The sequence below is a fragment of the Haliaeetus leucocephalus genome, unplaced genomic scaffold (assembly GCF_000737465.1).
Source record: "Haliaeetus leucocephalus isolate CR32 unplaced genomic scaffold, Haliaeetus_leucocephalus-4.0 Scaffold598, whole genome shotgun sequence".
In the NCBI taxonomy this organism is placed as follows: domain Eukaryota; kingdom Metazoa; phylum Chordata; class Aves; order Accipitriformes; family Accipitridae; genus Haliaeetus; species Haliaeetus leucocephalus.
The window spans coordinates 5440848-5460528 of NW_010973034.1; the positions used below are offsets into that span (position 1 = coordinate 5440848).

The 19681-nt window shown below is 38.1% G+C and overlaps 1 protein-coding gene across 1 annotated transcript in view; it reads right to left on the reverse strand.

Annotated features, from left to right (window-relative positions):
* VCAN (versican) overlaps positions 1–19681 on the reverse strand; it is a 111335-nt gene that overhangs the window by 43494 nt on the left and 48160 nt on the right. Inside the window, exon 7 of the mRNA XM_010578053.1 lies at positions 13170–16367. Within this exon, the coding sequence (XP_010576355.1) occupies positions 13170–16367 (3198 nt within the window). The remainder of the gene's footprint in view (positions 1–13169; positions 16368–19681) is intronic.

A 19681-nucleotide genomic window follows, 5' to 3' on the forward strand; every position in this document is an offset into this window, starting at 1 on the left:
AGGTTTTATTTAGTTCACTTTAAAATGTTTCCCAGATGGATATATATTTCTAAAAGTTTTGTTAACTTTGGCTCCCTTTAGAAATGCTTAAGGACATAGGGCACATTTCAATAGGTTTATTTTTTTTTTTACCTTCTAAATTTTATCATAATTTATGTTTTGTTCTCCCTCTGACAGTCAAAAGAGAAGTTCACATTTTTAAATCTCATCAGCAGTAAAAAAAAAAAAATCATCTATAAATTGACCTTGCATAAAAATCTCAACTACTCAAGTAAATTTCTGGAAGAGAGTATTTGAAAAGAGTAATTTTTTCACAGCTGGCTGGGTAGGAGTTGAAAGTAATTCAAGGTGGGTGGTCAGTCTTGCCTACTCAAATTCACTTATCCAGTCTGCTTTACCATATTTGGGTGTCTCCATTTCCAAGCAAGATACAGCCCTGTTGAAACCCTGAGTATCAATTGCTGGCATGTTCCTAAACTGCAGCCTTTGTAGAGCTATACCATTTCCCCAAGCTCCATCTTGACAGAGTTGTTGGCTATGACCAGAAACACCTGTGGAAAGTGGATGTCGCTTAGACGGACATCTGTTTTGCACAGGGCTCTGGCCTGCATGGCTGTGCTTAAATACCCCTGCCAAATTTTAAAGTAGTAGACATGATGATGCAAAAACCATGTCAAAAATAAAGGAACCTTTTTATTATAAAAGCATATCATGAAGCCTTCCAGCAATCTCTGGTGTTTCCTTCAGCCTCATTGCTTCCTGTGTTCCCCCCCTGATGCAGCAGTAAACTTGTTAAGAAAAAACAGATTGAGTAAAATGTCAAGTTGTTAAAAATGGCAGCCTTGCAGTGTCAAGTCTAAGCCCCAACAAGTGCAGGATACAGTTCCCTGGGTAATGACTGAGTATTTGTCATAAAATATTCTAAGGACAACTATTCCCACTTCCTTTCTACTTCAATGTCATTAACAAAATGACACTCCAGCCAGCAGCGTCTCCTCCTGAGCGGTCCCTGACACGAGCATCCTTCCAATGACAACATTTTACTTACTGCCTATGGAGAAGACAATTCTAAAATTCTGCAGGGCAAAACAACCCAAAACCAAACAACTTGCAAGTAATAAATCATTTCTCAGCTGAAATCCTAAACAAAGCAAAAATTCAGACTGTGCAGTCACACGGTATCTGGACTAGCTGGTCTGTCTGGATATATATATAGAAAAGTCCAACTCCACAGGACAACTCACCAGGTCAGGCAGTAAACAGAAGAGCTGGCTGGGACAGAAACTAACTGCTCACTAAAATGACTTCAGACTCGACCTCATGTTTGGTATTCCACGACTGAGGTGGAAACAGTGAGATACCAACGGGTCTTGCCCCTTCCTAGCCCACTTCACCACCATCCCTTGGTTACGCTTACACCGTGTTACACTGGGGCAACCTCAAATGCTTCTGCCATAACACAGATGGAACAAGAAGGAACCAGTTCTGGCCCTACTAACATTGGAGGAGAATGTCCCCTCCCAGAAGAGCAAAAGATGACCTATCACAACAAAAATTTGAGGCAAAAGTCAAAATACTACAGTTACAATGTTGAAGCAAATGTCCACAATTTCACTGCTCCTGTGGCTGCTCAGATGTGAAATAGCCTGTAATGAATATTCCTTCCCCCGTCCCTTTCTTCAGTAATGTCAACAATATTTGGCTTTAGGAGCAATCTTACAGTATACTCCTTAATGTGGCAGTTCTGGAAAAAATTAGGTTGAAATCAGATTAGTGTAAGAGTAATAAAGGTTGGTTTACATAGTAGGCATGTGCTAAATCTTACTTTCTTAATCTAAGTAACTTGTCCCAAAGGAGGAATTTTATGTGGCAAAAAAATAAAACCAGAAAATATTCTGATGTTCAAGCTTTAAGACAGACAGAAGCATTTATATACAAGGGGAAGGGGAAGGGGAAGGGGAAGGGGAAGGGGAAGGGAAGGGAGGGGAAGGGAAGGGAAGGGAAGGGAAGGGAAGGGAAGGGAAGGGAAGGGAAGGGAAGGGAAGGGAAGGGAAGGGAAGGGAAGGGAAGGGAAGGGAAAGAAGAAAAAAGGAGAGAGACAGAGAGATAAAACAAAGAAAGAAAGAGAAAGGAGAAAAGGAAGGGAGGGAGGGAAGAAGGAAGGAAGGAAAAGAAAGAAAAAGAAACATACATTTTCAGGACGATCCTCCCTATGCAAAATGGCTTTGTTCTGAATAACTCTGTTCAAAGAACTAAAGCTATAGTGATAATTACCCCACCTGATCTACCCCACAATGCTTTTTTTAGAGATATCTGGAGAAGTTTATGTATCTGTACTGCCACTTAGCGTGATGCTTTTCTGACATTTTATCCCCTACAGTTTTCCAAGCATCTTTCAAGTACCTCATAAGCACACGTTTAATTTAATGTCTGCACAAGCCCACTGGTCATGCAGCCAGCACTCAAAATCACAGCTGATTAGATACACTGTTTGGCTGCAGTCCCTGCTACTTTGGGGGAGATATTTAGAGCTATTAATCATGTGGCAACATACACTCATGCTGTCATGGCAAACCTTTCTTTAAGCTTCAGTTTTCTTCATTGAAATATGACCAAAGCTTTACTGGAATAGTCCATTGTGGGGCAAATCACCCTTGACCTGGACCCATCTGCTTGTGCAAAATGACTTGAGTTACTACAGCAGTAGCAGTAGTAACTCAAGTTACTAGAGTATCTTCATAACATCTTAAATGCAAATACATGTTTTAGAATATACAGTTAGAGTAATTATGCACACAAATATCGACATACATGGCACATGGATTTTTGCACATAGATCTGACTCTTGTGTTTTGCAAATATTATTCAGAAGACACAGAATAGATTCTATATTTGCCATTTTAATGGAGTATTCTTAGCATCATCCCCTGCCTTGTGGGAAAAAAGCAGGAAAAAAATTTGAAATTTAGCTATAGGGGTTAATAAACATGATTGCTTTGGGTATTAAACATCCAAAGCAGTCTAGGAATAAGCCCGATTCTCAGTTAAACCAACATAACGCTGTAAAAACCCCGCTGCTGCAGACAGAGTGACACAAGTGTGACTCCCTTTTTCAGACACAATTTTAAGGAAAGGAGTGCAGCGCCATGTGCTTGAAAGCCTTTCAAAAAATAAGTACTAAACAGTATTTTGATACGTTATTTCTACCTGGATCAACTTTTGGAGTGCCTTTGATCCTCACACTTTCCTGAACTCTGCAGAGACATATAAACAGCAGATGAAATAGAAAAAAGAGCAGAGCAGAAAAGGAAGCCTGATGCAGCCATATTGTAGAAGTTTATAACTGGAGAAGACTTATCTGAGAGCAAGCTGTGTTATACCTGTAAATGTTTAACCATTTCATTGCTCAGAGCTGGGAAAAGAACATGTAATGCATAGAGAACATGAGCTTGTTTTTAACCATATAATCACATGCATATATAAAAATGGGAAATGGCTTCATTTCTCTTTTAAAAGCAGAACTTTTTCCACCTAAGTATTTTTGCTTGGAAAAAATGGAACATTTGTTTTGGAAAAATATTAATTTGTTTTTAGAAACACTTGTTTTTTGAAAAAGACATTTTTGTTGGACAATACTTGAGAGGAAAAGTTTTCAACCAACTATAGTCAAAAATAGATCCTTAGCTCTGGTAAGCTTGGTGCAGCACTAAAAAAAATGGCAGAGGGGGACAGACTTTTGACTATAAACCTATTAGCACAAACTCCATCCTATACTAACATGGTTACATGGCTACTGACTCAGAATTAGTTCCCACCTGACAGGCTCTGAATGTGGGCAGAATAAGCTGAAAAAGAAGCATATAGCCCAAGAAGTCAAATAATTCAGTTTAGATACGAACAAATAAATGCTTGAGTAACATTTTGGAGACATAGAAACACTTCCGTTTAACTGATTTTCACAGTGTTCCTATGTCACGTAGGGTAGAGTATACAACTAGCTTTTTCCCTGTTAGGTCATCTGGTAATCCTGGTAACTCAATACTGTGCTAAACTGCTATCTATTACGTTCACTGCAATGCTCAGCTGTGTTTCTCACCTGGCAACGTTGCACTCCTACATCCAACACCCACAAACAGCAAAAACAAGCATCAGTGTCTTTGTTATCTATTGCAATTTAGTAATCTCCAAACTGTGATGTGTTTGACATCAGTGCCCTTCTCCCTGATGGCATGAAATCGAGCAAGTTTAGTTGTTCAGATGATTAGTCCAATAAATTCTGTGGGAAATTACACTAACTTTGGTTTCTTCAAGCATTGAAAAGGAGTACCTGCACTAAGGCAAAAGACACTGTAACCACTGAAAAGCTTTTTCCAGGTTCACTCACCATTACAACCCCATTATCACTATCTGGTTTCACCAGAGGATATATCCTATGGTCTTTATCCTTGCCTGTCAGTTGGACCAAGTGCACCAGCATTTCCAAAGGACTCTAGAATTTTGTTTGTAATATTTAATATTTAACTGAACGTGTCACTGGAAACTCACTACAAGCCTGAGTAGTAGACACATGAGTAACCCAAGAATCACTTCACTCACCACTTCCAAGAAAGGAAAAAAATAGCTTAGACAAAATCTCACAATAAAACTTTATAAAAAATCCCGATGCTACTCTGTGTACACATATGCATATTCTTTGCTGTTATTTTGGCAAAAAAGTTACATCAAATACATGGAAATTCTTTTGCTAATGCCAAAAACTTCCCACTGAAACTATGGAACTCTTACTTGATGAAGTACTACATGAAAAATCCAAGATTATGGTTAAAAAAGTTAAAAATTAATGTTTCTTATGCACTCTTGAAGCTAATGCTGGGTAACAAAAAAGTAATGAAGTGCATCAGAGGTAATACCAAAGCAGGCATGGACCACTGGAAGATAAGATAGCTCCTGATCAGCAACAAAATTCTAACTGCATTTCTCCTCCTCAGGGATCTCAGCTCTAATCATTAATGAAGAGAAATTTCTATACAATTTTTTATATTGAATTCTCATCATTTAAGCAAATAGTAATACAGGACTGGTCAAACACATCCTAATACAATTCACTGAGCAGTTTTTTAAAAAATGTAAATTACTCCACAGAAAAAGATAAATAATTTCACATGTTCCCAAAGGTGTCACAAAATATGCAGCAGACACTCTGAACATATCTTGACTTGTGCCAGGAAATAATTCACAAGTATCTTGAAAGACATCAGCAGGTATTATGTATATTACTGATCAAATTTATCATCTAAACACTTCCAGAAAAAGGGAGATTAAAAACCACTAGCTGGATTAGCAAGGATTAATTCAACCATTAAATCTAAAATGTGCAAAGGACAACTGCAAAAAAGACAACTGAAAACTACATACTCAAAATGAAAGAATAGCCAACAAATATTTTTAAAGTGCTATTATCAGGCTAATTATCAATTGATGTATATTAAGGGAATAACTTTCTATGAAGATCCTTAGCCTTTGATCCACTTCTAAAAATATCTTTATATTTCCAGGATCACATCCTGTATACACTCAGAGTTTCACTGTATCCAATGAATCATTTTATGTAGAGTAAAATGGTGTAGATAATATTTACTGAAAGAGGCAAAAAAGGATGATCATTCAGAAAACTTTGGTACAGAAAACCACTTTCCTCAAAAAAATTAATTCATACTGTGTTTCCATATAAAAGACAGCTCATCTTTTCTGCAATAGGATTTCTTAAGACTTTCTCCACATGTAAACAAAACTTCTAAAAGGATTCCTCTCCTTCAGAACAGAAGTATGAAAAACTACATTGTACCTATGAATAAAATTCCTTCATTTCTCTCATGAATAAACAAAGAGCTATAAGAAAGCTAGAAATGTGTAATCCCTATGTCTAGATCTGAGACGTTTCCTTGGAAACAATGCAAAAACAGCAGGGAATGTGTAGGCATCCTCTGAACAGTATTTAATGTGAGGGCACTGTTCCTTGTATCTATGGAAGTCTATAAAGGAATGTGAAAAAAAGAAATTATTGTTCTATAATAAGTCTTCAGGAAGAGCCAGCAATAGTGGCCTAAAACTACTTATTAATTCACAGTCTTAGCTTGTGAAACTTTCTAAGTAACAAGTTTCGTCTCTGTTGGATATGGGGTTGGTTTTTTTCTTTTCCTTTGTTTTGGAAATAGGAGCAGTGTACAAAAAGCTTGAATTTATTACAATCACTTGTTTATTAGGGCTTGCTTTCATGCAGAGCATCATTGCTGTTACATTTTAAATATGATTTATATGTGATGGTGTCCAACCTATTTTAAAAAGCCCTCCACATCACCAGTACAACATGAGTATTCTAATATAAAAAAATTCCAACTGGTTTAATTAAGCAACAGGTCTATCAGTTTGGGTTAAATACATGATACAGATTTGCTCTGCAGGAAAAATCACCTAACTGTAAAATGAACCAGAAGCTGTAAACGTTATGAAGACATTCTGATACCTACCATCCCCACATCCCCACAACAATTCTGCTCTCAATCACCTCATTGGAATTACTATGGTGTAATTACATTGGGGAAGATGATATCAGAATCTGGCCACGTTACTTAGCATTTAACACTTCAGCTACTCTAGACAAAAAGAGAACTTGGCTGTCTCTATGCCAGGTTTTATGAATAACACAGAGAGTTTGGTCATTCAGGGCATGAAAATGACTTGAGTAGCTATTGGACATTGACAAACCGGTTTCATTTGGAAATGTGTTTCAAAACCACTAGATGGTTTTTTTTCTTAGCTGAACACACAAGCCCAGGGCTCAAAACAAAACACTACCAGGAAGGACCGCATTACTAATTCAAGCAGTGAAATAAGACCATGTCCATTGACTGCAGCGCGCTCAGGGCAGCAGGGAATGTAGCCTTTCTCCAGGGTTGATGAAGAGCAGCAGCTGCCATAGCCTGAATGTCAGCTGGAACATTAAGTTAATAAGGAGACAAGCCCAATCCTCCATTAAACAAATAGGAGATTTTGTATTTAATAAGATGGGAAGTTGGTTCAGCCCACGTGAGGCCACTTTTACTATTGTGTCAACATCCTGCCAGAAATTAATTCAGGACAGTCTAGTTGCACAATACCAATAAACCATGGCCACAGAACACCACGTCCAAATGCATACAAGTTGAAAGGTACTTGAAAATTAAATGGTACTTTGTTCACCAAAATGTTCAGGTAAATTTGGAACTCTTCTTCTCTTAAATGCATGACAGTGATATCAAGAATTAAGCATTTGCTAAGAAAGCCAAACAGCTTGCCCAGGCAGGGAGGTCCTAGTCATATACATCCACTTGGGTGTGTTATCAGTCACTGCATAAAGCAGCAGAATGCAGTGAATGCAAGACAGCATCTTTCCTTTACAATAAACTTTGATTTGAAATAGGCCCTATGAATAAAGAATAGGTTTCAGTAGCATATATATTTCATTTGAAGAAAAAGAAATCGTGACCTCAGCACATAAAAGTCAGTCTCCTCACCTTCAGCAGAAGTCTCTCTAACACAATAATTAATACAAGTAATTTTTGAAAGGTACACCAAAAATTGCACGTAGCACATGTGCATATACTACAAAGAACAGTGTCCAGATAGATATTTGCCAGTGGGCATAAATAAAATAACTTAAAAGAGAACAATGTGGGTACAGGTGCAGACAGATACAAGTCTACATGCTGCATGCTTTTAAGCTGGCTCTATTGCAAGTGAGGTGCAGCCTGGAAATAGTGTTGCGAGGCATGCTGCTCCTGTCCCTCCACGCCATCATCTGGTCTGGTGATAGCATCATCCTGACATCCACAGCCTCCGAACAGAGCCAGCGTCTTTCCTCCCAGCATGCTCCCAGCACATTTCCACTCTCCCACGCACGCATTCCCCTCAGAAGTTAGCAAAATGAAGGCTGAAAGGGGACATGGTTATTCTCCATAACTGAACAGAGAAATAAAAGTATCAAAGGATAAGTGTCAGGAAGAAAAAGGACCTATTCAAGCTAAAGACAATGCTGGCAAGAATAAACATGGGTATAAACTGGCCAAGAAGCAATTCAGGCTAGATATTAGAATCAGACTTAAAGAGAGCCACGACGATATGGGACAGCCCTCCAGGAGGAGCTGTGAAGACAACAGGATTAAATGAATTTTAAGACAAGGACTCAGACGGACCTGAAAAGACTCTGTTCTGCCTTCTTTGTTAAGGTTTATGACTATGACTCATTACCATTCTGCATTTCATTCAAATTTCACATGCCCTCTTACACTGCTAAGACAGAAATATGCGTGTCAGAGAATTACATGTTGAAACACAAAGGTTTGCAACCTCTTTCCATAAAATTCCACATCGACAAAGCACAAGTTCCTGCAATTTCATTCTGTTCAAAGCTGGAGGGGACAAGAAACCAGACAGAGCTGGTGTGAGTCCCAGGGTCCAATAAGCACTTTGAAACATATTCGCTAAGTAAAGACTTTTAAATGTCTCCAAAAAATGCAGGTGTGCAAATTACTCCTGATACAGACAGGAGTTATGTTTCCAGCATCCCCTCAACCACTGTTAAACACACCCCCACAAGCATTTTTCAGCTCATAAAAGCTTTATGAGCTGAAAAGTTCCTTCAGGTTTGGTTTTTTTTCAGCTGCTAATCCATTACCTTCCAGCAACAGCATCAGCCTTCACCTCTACAATACATAGGAGCTCTGAGAACATAAAAGGGCGTGAGGTGGCAAGTTTTGGATCTTTGCAGTGAAAGACAAACTCCTCTGTCCTATCTAATGCAATAGAAAGCTGCTAATGTGATAACACATCACAGCGCAGGGCTATTTTGCTTTCTCACTTTCACAACACGGTCACGATCCCAAGGGAACAGCCCGTTGTTCCACTCAAGTGAATGAAGTCCCAAGCTCCTTCCATTATGAAACATGTGCATGGTCCTTTCTGTAGCATAAAAAGGGATGTCTCCCAATGCACAAATATATTTTCCTCATTAATTGGAACACCTGCCCTAGATCTGCCCATGTGCCATAGGCTGTCAGAAAAACCATGCCTTATATCCTTCATTAATTTGTGCACCTGCCTCACACTTGCTCACATGGAAGTATATGGATTGTTTGTACAATACATTTTCTCAATAAAAACTGCTGTATTCTTACACAAATAAGCAGCTTAATCCATTCAGTGGTGTGTTCAGCACTAGAGCACATTTTTCCAGAATTTAAGCTAATGAGCTTGACCTTCCACCACTCTCTGAAATTACTTCTGTTTCCATGGGTAAATTTTTTTATCTAAAAGTAACCGAAACTTCCTTTATGGAAGTTTTAATGGATTGCAAGCATGCATTTTAAAAGCTAGGAGTATAACTATTTACCTCTTGGATGGCATAAGAAAAGAAGTCCTCTAGGAGAAACTTTTTCTGGTCTAATAAATGTAAGGGCTTATTGTATTAAAAATTGAAAATATGTAATATCAGCTTTCATTTATGTATTGTACTACTTCATATTAAAGGGGGGGGGGTGTCTCAGACAGCCTAAGATCCTTGCCACTATATTTAATTGAATTTAACCCAGTCAACATTCAACGTCTTTCAAGTGCAGCTTGAGTCCACAGTAATAATGAAGAATAATATCCCCCACATTCCATACATCCATAACACATTCCATACATCAACAGCACATTCCAGCCAAAGACTTCAAAGTGCTTCAGTGAAGTTGGTGCCAGTTTAGCAAGGGTTTGAGACTGAGAAGAAAGGCTCAAGAAATTCTTCCTGCTTCTCCCTCTACCAGTGCATGGCCACAGGTGAACTCATCAGACCCAGAGCAGCAGTGGGCTGCTCTCGCCACACTTCACTGGGAGGTAGGACACCCACTGATCACAAAAGGACTCCTACACTGCAAGGGATATGCTCTGTCCTGCTTGCTGGGAACTACTAAAAACATCTGCATCTCTCAAAACTCCATTTGTTTGGCATGACCCTTCTCTTCCACAAGGAGTATAAAATATTGCTCATAACTAACAAAGCCTAATAGCACCTCCATGGAGCACTTAAATATTATTATGCTTACGCTACAGATGGTAAATGGAGCTGCAGAGAGTAATATTCAGCTGTGTTAGTATAATAGCAAGTTTTTACTGTAATTAAGTGACATGGCTGATAGGAAACAAAACATGGTACCATATTTCCGCTGAGCCCTGCTTCACTATTAAACTGTTGCTTCTGGCAAAAGGTGAATAACAAGGAGGTGAAGAAAGATGCAGAAAAAAAAAATCTCATAAATATTTCCAACACTTGTGCATACACAAAAAGGAAAATATTATATTTATTTATACACAATGCCATTTATACAGCAAACTTCTCATTATTATTCCTGTTTGAAACAGCTATTATTTGAAGGGCTTTGGTAAGCAAGTTGTCATTTCTTAGGAGGCACTTTTGGACTCTTGACTTGAAAATCATGAAGGCTTTTGCTTATAACCCTCACTGATTATTTTATTTAAGAATGCTAAGCTATATTACCTAGAAAACATACCAAAGCAAAGGAGGAAAAACCTTTGTTTTATCAGAGGGATGTAATGATGAAAACTGTATTTCTTGTTCCCATTTAGCTGAGAACAAAAAGCCAAAGGTACAGTTTATGTAGTTCCTGTATGACTGCAGATCAATTTTCAAACAAAGAGTGACAGAATAAGAAGTTGAACTACATCCTTGTGAAAGGCATATGTTACTAATATTTGCCAAATTCATTCCTCTTCAGCACCTCCTATGTACATTTTCTTCAGCACAAAGAAAATTTTATGGACTGAGGAACAATGTAGTGAAACTGGGCTTGACAGGTTTTTTCAGATGCAGTCTTTCACTTTTGGAGAAAGAAAAGAAAACACTAATCTGAATCCTCAGACAGAATAAATCTTTGGCAGCTCTAACTTAACTTGTGGTAAGTAGGTACAGAGTGCTTTTTCTCTGTGGATAGCTAAATGAAGGAATTTCCGCTGTCAGATTCTGAAAGCAGAAAAATAAAGAAAACTCCTTTTTGACCTTGCACTAGATACATGACAAATCCCTTTATGTTTAAAGAGAACAGAGACACTGCCATATAGAGAATTTCATATTTCAAGAAAAGGAATTTTTTTTCTATGCTGACAGACTAAATCATTCCTAAAGGCAGAATTTTAAGGATGTATAGCTTTAACCCTGCTTATAAAACCCACACATGTATGCACATATATATACCTGGAAAATGCATGCACAGCTTTGAAAGTTTGTGAAGATGCAGAAGGCAAATCGTGAAGAAAGTCTGTCCTAAGGACCTGATCACCCACGTGAAAGCAAGAGTAGCTATGGAGAGCAGCTATGCATTGATCTACTGTCCTTTAGATAATCCAGCTTGAACTAATTCCTAATTTAATGAATCACAATGCCCACGCCATTCTGAAAAAAAGTACAAAATAAGACTCTCCTTGATGTATATGCAGAAAAATCCTGGATCATATACTTTGTGCACTATCTGAAGAAAACACCAAGTTTCCACAGCCTCCCAAACCATCCTACTTCTTTCCACCCACCTGGAACACACCGCTACCCAGCACAACCCCATACGCAGTAAACTGTAGTGTAACTCAACAATGTAACAGGCAAAACTAGTTTACTCCTACACAGTCCAGCTATTAATTATTTAGCCGAATTAACCAAATTTCCACAGGTACAAACGTATTTAATATGTAGCTTAACTCTAGTCTTCAGAAATTACCCTTCTGCTCTGACTTACCGGACTTGTCTCATTTAATTGAGACTTCCAAGACACCAGCAACATCTAAAGCTTCAGAGAAAATAATGATACTATACCACAGAAACAAAAGCAGTGTTTAAATTTTAAAATAACAGAACTATTATTTTCTGAAATAGAAGTTTAAGCTACTACTGATATGACTTGTGCAGTTTTACATCTTGTAAATATAAAGTAGGATAATAAGCATAAAGTGAATAAAGACACAAAATCCACTGTATGAAAAGTCCAATAATGATATGGCACATCTCAAGGAAACTACTTCTGCCTTTTGATTTTTGAATTAAACTCTACCAAACACAAACCTGACAAAACCAACCAAAAGTCTTCCATAAATTATGAATTCTGTTGGATAAATTCTTCAAAGATATGTTATGGCTTCAAAGATGTTATGGCTGAGAACCAATGAGAAAACAGTTTCTTATATAACCATTCAAAAGCATTGCATATAGTTAAGGTAGATAAGACATAAAATGAATTTTTACTGTGTTCCTTCAAAAAATAAATTAATTATAAAATAACTATAAAATAATTATACAGAATGCAACATTGAACCTAATAGATATTTTGAGCTTTATCCTTTTTGTCAGTTCTTTCACGTTTCATTTTAAAAAATAAGGTTTTACCAAGACATCCTAAATAACAGTCCGTTGACACACTTCTGTAATGGAAAATTGCATAGCCTTCAGCTATTGCATTATGGAGACATATTCATCATAAAACTCAAGAGTTCCTTGCTACTTCAGGAGTTTCTGTTCTGGATACCCATGGAATTGAAGCTACATACACATGTACAGCATCATCAGCTAAAAAATGTAACAAAACTAAAAATTATGTCAATTTGCAGACGCAAATTAACCTTTTTTAGCTGACTACACTGTACATAGCATTGTTAATTGCTACAGACTAATGGAATGTTAAAATACTCTAGTGCTTCGTTTAGGACTAGTAATGCATGGAATGGAAGCTATGAAATTAAAATGCTTGTTTCACAGATAGCTCAAGTTAAATCAGTGGCTTGACAACATTAAATAAGAAAACTGGACTTTAGCCATCATGACTTTTAAGAAGAAATACAACAGTTTCATATTCGTTCTTACACAGAAATTAATCTTACCCCAAACCACACACATACCACATTTCTGAGAGTTTTTTAATGGATAGAAAAATAGACCTACCAATATTTAGTAAGTTGCTGTCTAGATAAAACTTGTACTTTGCATCCTTCAGTGATCCAAGAAACATCCCCAGCACATTCTAAAGTACACCAGTTTGTTGTGATAAACTGTCCATTCTGATGGACTGCAGGTCTAAAAGGCAAAATCTTACCTGTGTCATTGCCTGTGATTTGAATAACATACAATCTTATGTCATTTCCACTATCAGGGTGTGAAGCAGAAGGAGACACCTCTTGAGGTTGTAAAGCCTCTGTGGCCTCCTTCACTTTGGGTGGTGCAGTAGGTCGTGCAACTGCAGTAGCAGTTGATGCTGTGAAATATTCCTTATCAATTTCTGGTTCTAACATCTTTCCTGTCAGATCATCATCAGCAGTGGCTTTACTGGGAGAAATGGATTCATCAATGATGATGATGTCATTGCTTGTTACCTCTTCTTCTTCCTCAGGAATGATACGTGGTGACTTTTGAGTAACAACAGGTTTGGATGCTGATGTAGGCTGAATTTTGTCTACAGCACTAATGGAAGGTGTTGTTACATCGCTGAGAATTGCTGCCTTATCTGTTGCATTAGCTGAAGATACAGCTGGTTTGATATCTTCAGGTTCTTCTGATATTCCTGAACCTTCCAGAGTTTGGCTTGGAGAAGCTCCCAAAGTCAGATGAGTAATGCTTTCCACAGTAGAACGACCTGTTGGCATCATATGGGGGGGCAACACAGATTCCAGGCTCTCTACATCACTGTCTTCTTCCCTGGTGGGGGTTCCTGTGCTTTCGTATGTTTTTGCTTGGGTACCCACTGTTACAGGCATCACTTCAGTGACCTTCTCTTCTTGATCAGTAGCAGTTTCAGGTTTTGGAGTCACTGTGAGATGCAAGGTCCTGGTGCTAGTTTCATCAGGTCCCAGAACTCTTCCATAATCTGTGAGCTTCACTGCAGGCACTAATACTTCGGTTGCTGGATATGTCTCATCATAAGCTGAACCTGTCTCATCTTGTTTTTCCTGAATAGCTGTTTGAGATGATTCAGATCCTGGTGCTGTCTTTTGTTCATGCATTTGGACAGATGTCACAGATAAGGTAGACTCTGTGGCAGTATCTAGTTCCTTATCTTGATCTTTCGTGGAGAGTTCCTCTGGGAACACCTCACTATCTTTTGCAGTTGTTTCTATGGCTTCTGTCTGAAAGACACCATCAAAAGGAGTCTGATCAGTAACTGGCATATCTCTAGTGACCTCACTCACTACAGTAACTGGAACTAGGGAAGCATCACGTTCTTTCTGTGGAACGGTAGCATCTACCTTTGTTACTTCTGTAAATATAATGGATTCCTTTGTCCCTCCAAAGCCAGCTGATGGTGTTCCTTTTCTGTCTTGAACTGTTGCCACTGACTCTTCCTCAGTTGATGTCGTAATACTTGTCTGGCCTTCCTCTGTCACTGTATATTTTGAGACCCCCATTTCAGTAGAGACTTCTTCAGCAGGCGTTGCTACCAATGTGTCAGTAGCCTCTCTTTGTTCAACTTCTGGGGTAGGAATGGACGTTTTCAAAACATACCCTGATGTTTCATCTCCTTCATGTTCAGTTATCTCCATGATTGTGGGCATAGCAGTTGGTAATATGGTAACACCTGAGGAGCTAAAAGACTTTATTGTTGCACCAGTTTCATCCACTGATGTTTTGGATACTGTGACCATTTCCAAATCCAAAGAGCTGCTTGTGTGGGAGACACCTGTAGTATCTTTTCTGTGATCAAAATCAGCTGATACAGCCTCTTCATCACTTTTCGTTTCCGCTGGCTCCTTGCTTGTCTCAGTTTCATCTGTAACTGCTGAAACTGGAGCTCCTGGATGCTTTGTATATTCTGTAATTTGCCCTGGAGATGATGTAGGCTCCATTCCAGAGATACCATCTTCTGTATCTAACTCATGTATTCTCTTAGTATGAGATGATTCTTTTGTCATATACCCCTGATGTTTATCTGTTGGCAGCCACATGCCAGAAGCTGGAGGAGCCTGTGTGAACTTCTCACTTGCAGAACATCCCTCAGATTCTGCTGTAACACAAGTAGGAATGACGGTTATGGCATGAGGGATCTTAACATCCATTGTTCTCATTTCTGGCTCCTTTGTTTTTTCTTGCTCCTCTAAAATGGCTGATCCTTCTGTTTGCTGAGATGAGTGGATAACAGATGTGGTGCCTTCTCCAAAGTTTTGCAGGGAAACAGTAATTGCTGAGAGAGTGACGGCCTCAGATCCTGTTTGATTAACAGTTGATACAGAAAAGGATACAGGTATTCCAGATGATACTGTAGGCTGCACATCTCTCAGGTCCTCTCTGCTTCCTTCAGCTGATGCCTCATTATCAAACACCATTGTAGAACTAAATTTAACAAATTGAGTTGACTCATCTGCTGTAGAAAATTGTCCACTGGTTACTGCATGCTCATCTACGAGTGTCTCTGACGCAGCAGGCACATCTGATTCTGGGACACTACCAGTAGCCATGCCAGAAACTCTATCAGGCATAACAGTGTACATGCTCTCTCTGCCCTCCCCCTCTGTAGTAAGATCATACTGATCAGTGAACAAAGCTTTAGGGATTACAACAGTTGTAAGTTTCTTGTCAGATTTCGCCTCCATTGACTTTTTTGTGGGTTCTTTTGTTGAGTGTGCACCAAGATACATATTATCTTTTGTTAGTGAAACTGAAGTCCCTGTCCTGGGAAACTCTCTCCGAGAAGTTGATAACAAGCTATCTGTAGCTGTCATCATAGGACCCACTTCTATTTGTTCAGTCTGATTATCAGCATCATGTTTTTGTGTATCTCCTGTTTCAGTATCTTCCCATGAACCAGTGGAAATCTTAGCTACAGCTGTGCTATCCTGAAAAATTATAGAGGTCAAGAAAGCGTCCTCAATGCTTTCAGACCTACCTTGTTCCTCGGGCAATTCTGCTTCAGAGTAAGTGTGCTCCAGTTCCAAAGCTGCAGATGTGCTCTCTGTTAACCTAGGTGAAACATCATATTCAGTCCTTCCGAGTGTATCGTAAGTGCTTATTTCGCCATCTGTGACAGTCTGAGGTAGAAGGGTGGTTAACTTAATGTTCTCCATAAGCACCTCCATTTCCCTTTTTTCCTCAGCCACCTCAGTAGTCATTTCTGTATCTTCTTCAGTCTCTAGGGTTGTTTCCTCCAAAGCAGGGACCTCTGTTTTGGTGACAGCCACTTCAGTAGTTGAAGTCTCAAAAACAGGAGGTTTAAGGGTAACTTTAGCAGATGACGATTTCACACTGTCAGTTTTCAGGGATGTAATCAGCTTAACAGTTGTAGGCTCTGATATGATTTTTTTACCTTAAAAAAGAAAAAAAATGTTAAGGAATCATTCAGTCAGAATACAAACCAATGTTACTTTAATGCAGTTTGAATGTTTCCAACAAAAACTAAATGCTACACTGAGAAACAAGTAGAAAGGTCAAAGGCTTTAGATAGCTGTTTAGCGTACAACAGAGCTTTGAATGACATAAGGTAACACATTATAAAGCTACAGAACATCTAACTTAAAGTCAGATGAAACGAGAAGAGTAGCAGTATTCTACATATTCATTGTTTATATAATTATCCCTAGAAGTCCTCATATCACACAAGTACCCATCAGACAGCTAAGTACTGATCAGGGAATATAAAAGTTTATTTCATGATGTCATGAATGAGTGGTACTGCAAACCTGTGGGTTTTCTTCAAAGCTTACTGTAGCATACAACTCAAATGTATAAAGGGAATGAAATACAACTTTAGTTTATTTTCAGCACATAATTACAAATTGCAAAAAGGAATCCTCACTGGAGTGACAGCATGCTTAAGCAACAGGAACAAACACGCCATCAGAAAGTACTGTTTTTCAATGCCACAAGAGCTGCTGTGTTACATTTAAATTATACTGAGAGAAATTTATTATGGGGAAAGGTGAGAACAGTAAACCATAAGATCATAAACTTAATACTATAATGATGTTGATCTTTGGAAAACAATTCAAAGATATGCATCTGAAACTCCTTCACACACAAGAGTGCTTCTATGGGAATGTTGAACATAAAAAGGCAGAGTGTTGAACCCTCTGAATGATGGAAAGAGTAAGGGGGTAGCTATCCTAGATTCACAAGAGACACAAAGAAAGGTCTTTCCAGTGAACCAAATTGTGATGTTTAAAAAAATCTCGCTGCCTTATGCCTTGTCCATTCCTTCCACCCCGGATTTCCGTCCTATCTGAAGAAGAAATGTGTGTCAACAACTATGACACTGTATAGTCTGGTATTGGATTTTAAACTCCTGAAAAAGGTGGTTTGTGCTCAGAAAACAGGATTTACTCAGGAAAAGCTCAAGGTTGAAACATCTTCCCTTTTGCCAGTTCTTCCAGGTCGGTAATCTTCAGAAAAGCAACAGGAACAGACAGGTGAAAGATGTGAATGTCTTAAATCAGTGCTGTTAATTGCTGTGACAGACAGTCAAAAGCCTTATACGGATACAAGTAAAGAGCTAAATATGGTCCTTTAAATTACACCAGGCATATGAAGAATGCGTTAAACAGACTGTGTATATGAGGACTAACTGCTTACCAGACAGACAAAACTACACATATACCTTCTTGCAAAAGAAAATATTGCTCAACTTCCAATACAGCAAAGAAGTCTATTCCCCTAACATGCAGAAATCAAAGCAGTTACAGTATTTTACACGAAAGGCTAAAGGCTAAAGGCTCATTACTATAGCTGTGAGTTAATAAAAGAGATCGGGAAACTCTACTCAATGTAAGGTAGGAATATCTTTCAGATAAGGGGAAAAAGTGAGTTCTGAGATTAAAATTTTTAATGCCTGGCATATAGGGATGAAGATGTTCTAGATGATGGTGCAGCCTCTGCCTAAATCAGGGCTTGCAGGAACTAATAGTATGAGCAAAGAAGAGGAAGAAAATAAGTGAAAAATTTAGAAAGACTCAACTCAGTCACATATTTGTACAATGACAAATTATACTCAAGCATACACAGTGTATGTGCACAAATCAGTTCTTTTCACGCACCCATGTCTAATTAGGTACGGCTTTGATATTTGTAGATATGAATTCCACATATGTAAGTTAGGGTCACACAAATATTTGTTTAGTTTCACACACTGAACTTTGAAAATGTCGCCTTTGCAGGAGACCTATTTGATTTACCCTGAAGTAGACAGGCTTGCCAGATGATGGCTACACAGGATTTCTAGAAGAAAGGGTAGATTTACAGAGTAGGGAAATGAGAAAAAAAGAGCTGATATTTCAGCTTTCTTGAATGAGAAGTGAAAGTGAAAAGGAAATTGTGAGGGTAAGAAAATATGACGTTGCTATGTTTAGAAGTTCTGGTGTTCTTTGCCAGCAGAAAAAGGAATGGATTATTTTCCCTACTGTATGTTAAATCCTTTTGTGGTTTTACAAAGATGACTTAGCTACTTATATACTCTTTTTATGTAGGTTAAAACATTCAGTTGAGCACGACAGAGTAAAGTCTTGAAATCCCACTAAGCAAAGCACAGCTTTTACACAAGTGATTTTTCTGTTTTGGGGTTCTACAACATAAAGTGGATATTTACTGCTCTTTTCAATGCCTATGTGATTCAAGATGGCATTCACATAGTCAAGAATGAACAAATTCTTACAATTTTTTCCCTCTCTGCTTGCATGAGAATTGTTTAAACCACAGTTTTACTTCACAACTAGGGAGTGAAGAGTACACGCAAGTAAGTTAGCACCGTCCTCCTGAGTGGTAGTTGGTAATTGTTAAATTTCTACCAAAGAATCCACCAATTTGCCTTAACAGCTCTTTTTTATGGCAAAATGGAAAGGAGATAGCATACTCTCATGTTCTCCCTTCTAACCATAGGATAAGTTTCCTTAATGCAATTGAATTTGTTTTGCAGCCAACATCAAGTACTTATTCAGAACCCAATTACCATATTTTAAATGACTACTACTGTTTGAAAGAATATGAAAACATAATACCTTCTAACAAAGCTAGACAAAAATGAAAGCATGAGAATAGTTTTTAAAATCTGTGGAAAAAAGGTAACTGTATTTCATCACTGCTGGGAAACTGTTTACACTTACTCACAACCACTTACGTAGCTTCCTAATTTCCAAGAAATGTTTGGAAGTCCCAAAAGTTCACGTATTTATGCCTGAGATGCAGTTATTTGTTGTTCATGACTCATTATCTACTAATTACTTGATAAAATAGCTACACATTTATGAAGTAAACCGGAAAAAAACATTAAGCGTATTTTATTGGCTTATATTAATAAGTGAATCGATAAATATCAAATTCATATACTGATATAAGAAAAGCACATATTTTTGAAGAGTTTATCAATAAACACCAAATTTTCTCCTGTGGAAACTGACACAGGGTTACTGGTGTGCAGATAGCAGTTCTGGTTAAAATCAACTACAGGACCTCTAAAACTGCTTTGTCATAAATATAAGATTTTTCATAAAGATCATTCAGGTTTGCAAACTTATTTGAGTCGATCAAAAAAAGATGCTTCTTCAAGGAGAAATCTATCAATGTCATTTTTTTTTCTGTGTGAAAATAAAAAAAAAAAAGGAGAAGGTTGCTTTTTCAATAGACTGAACATCA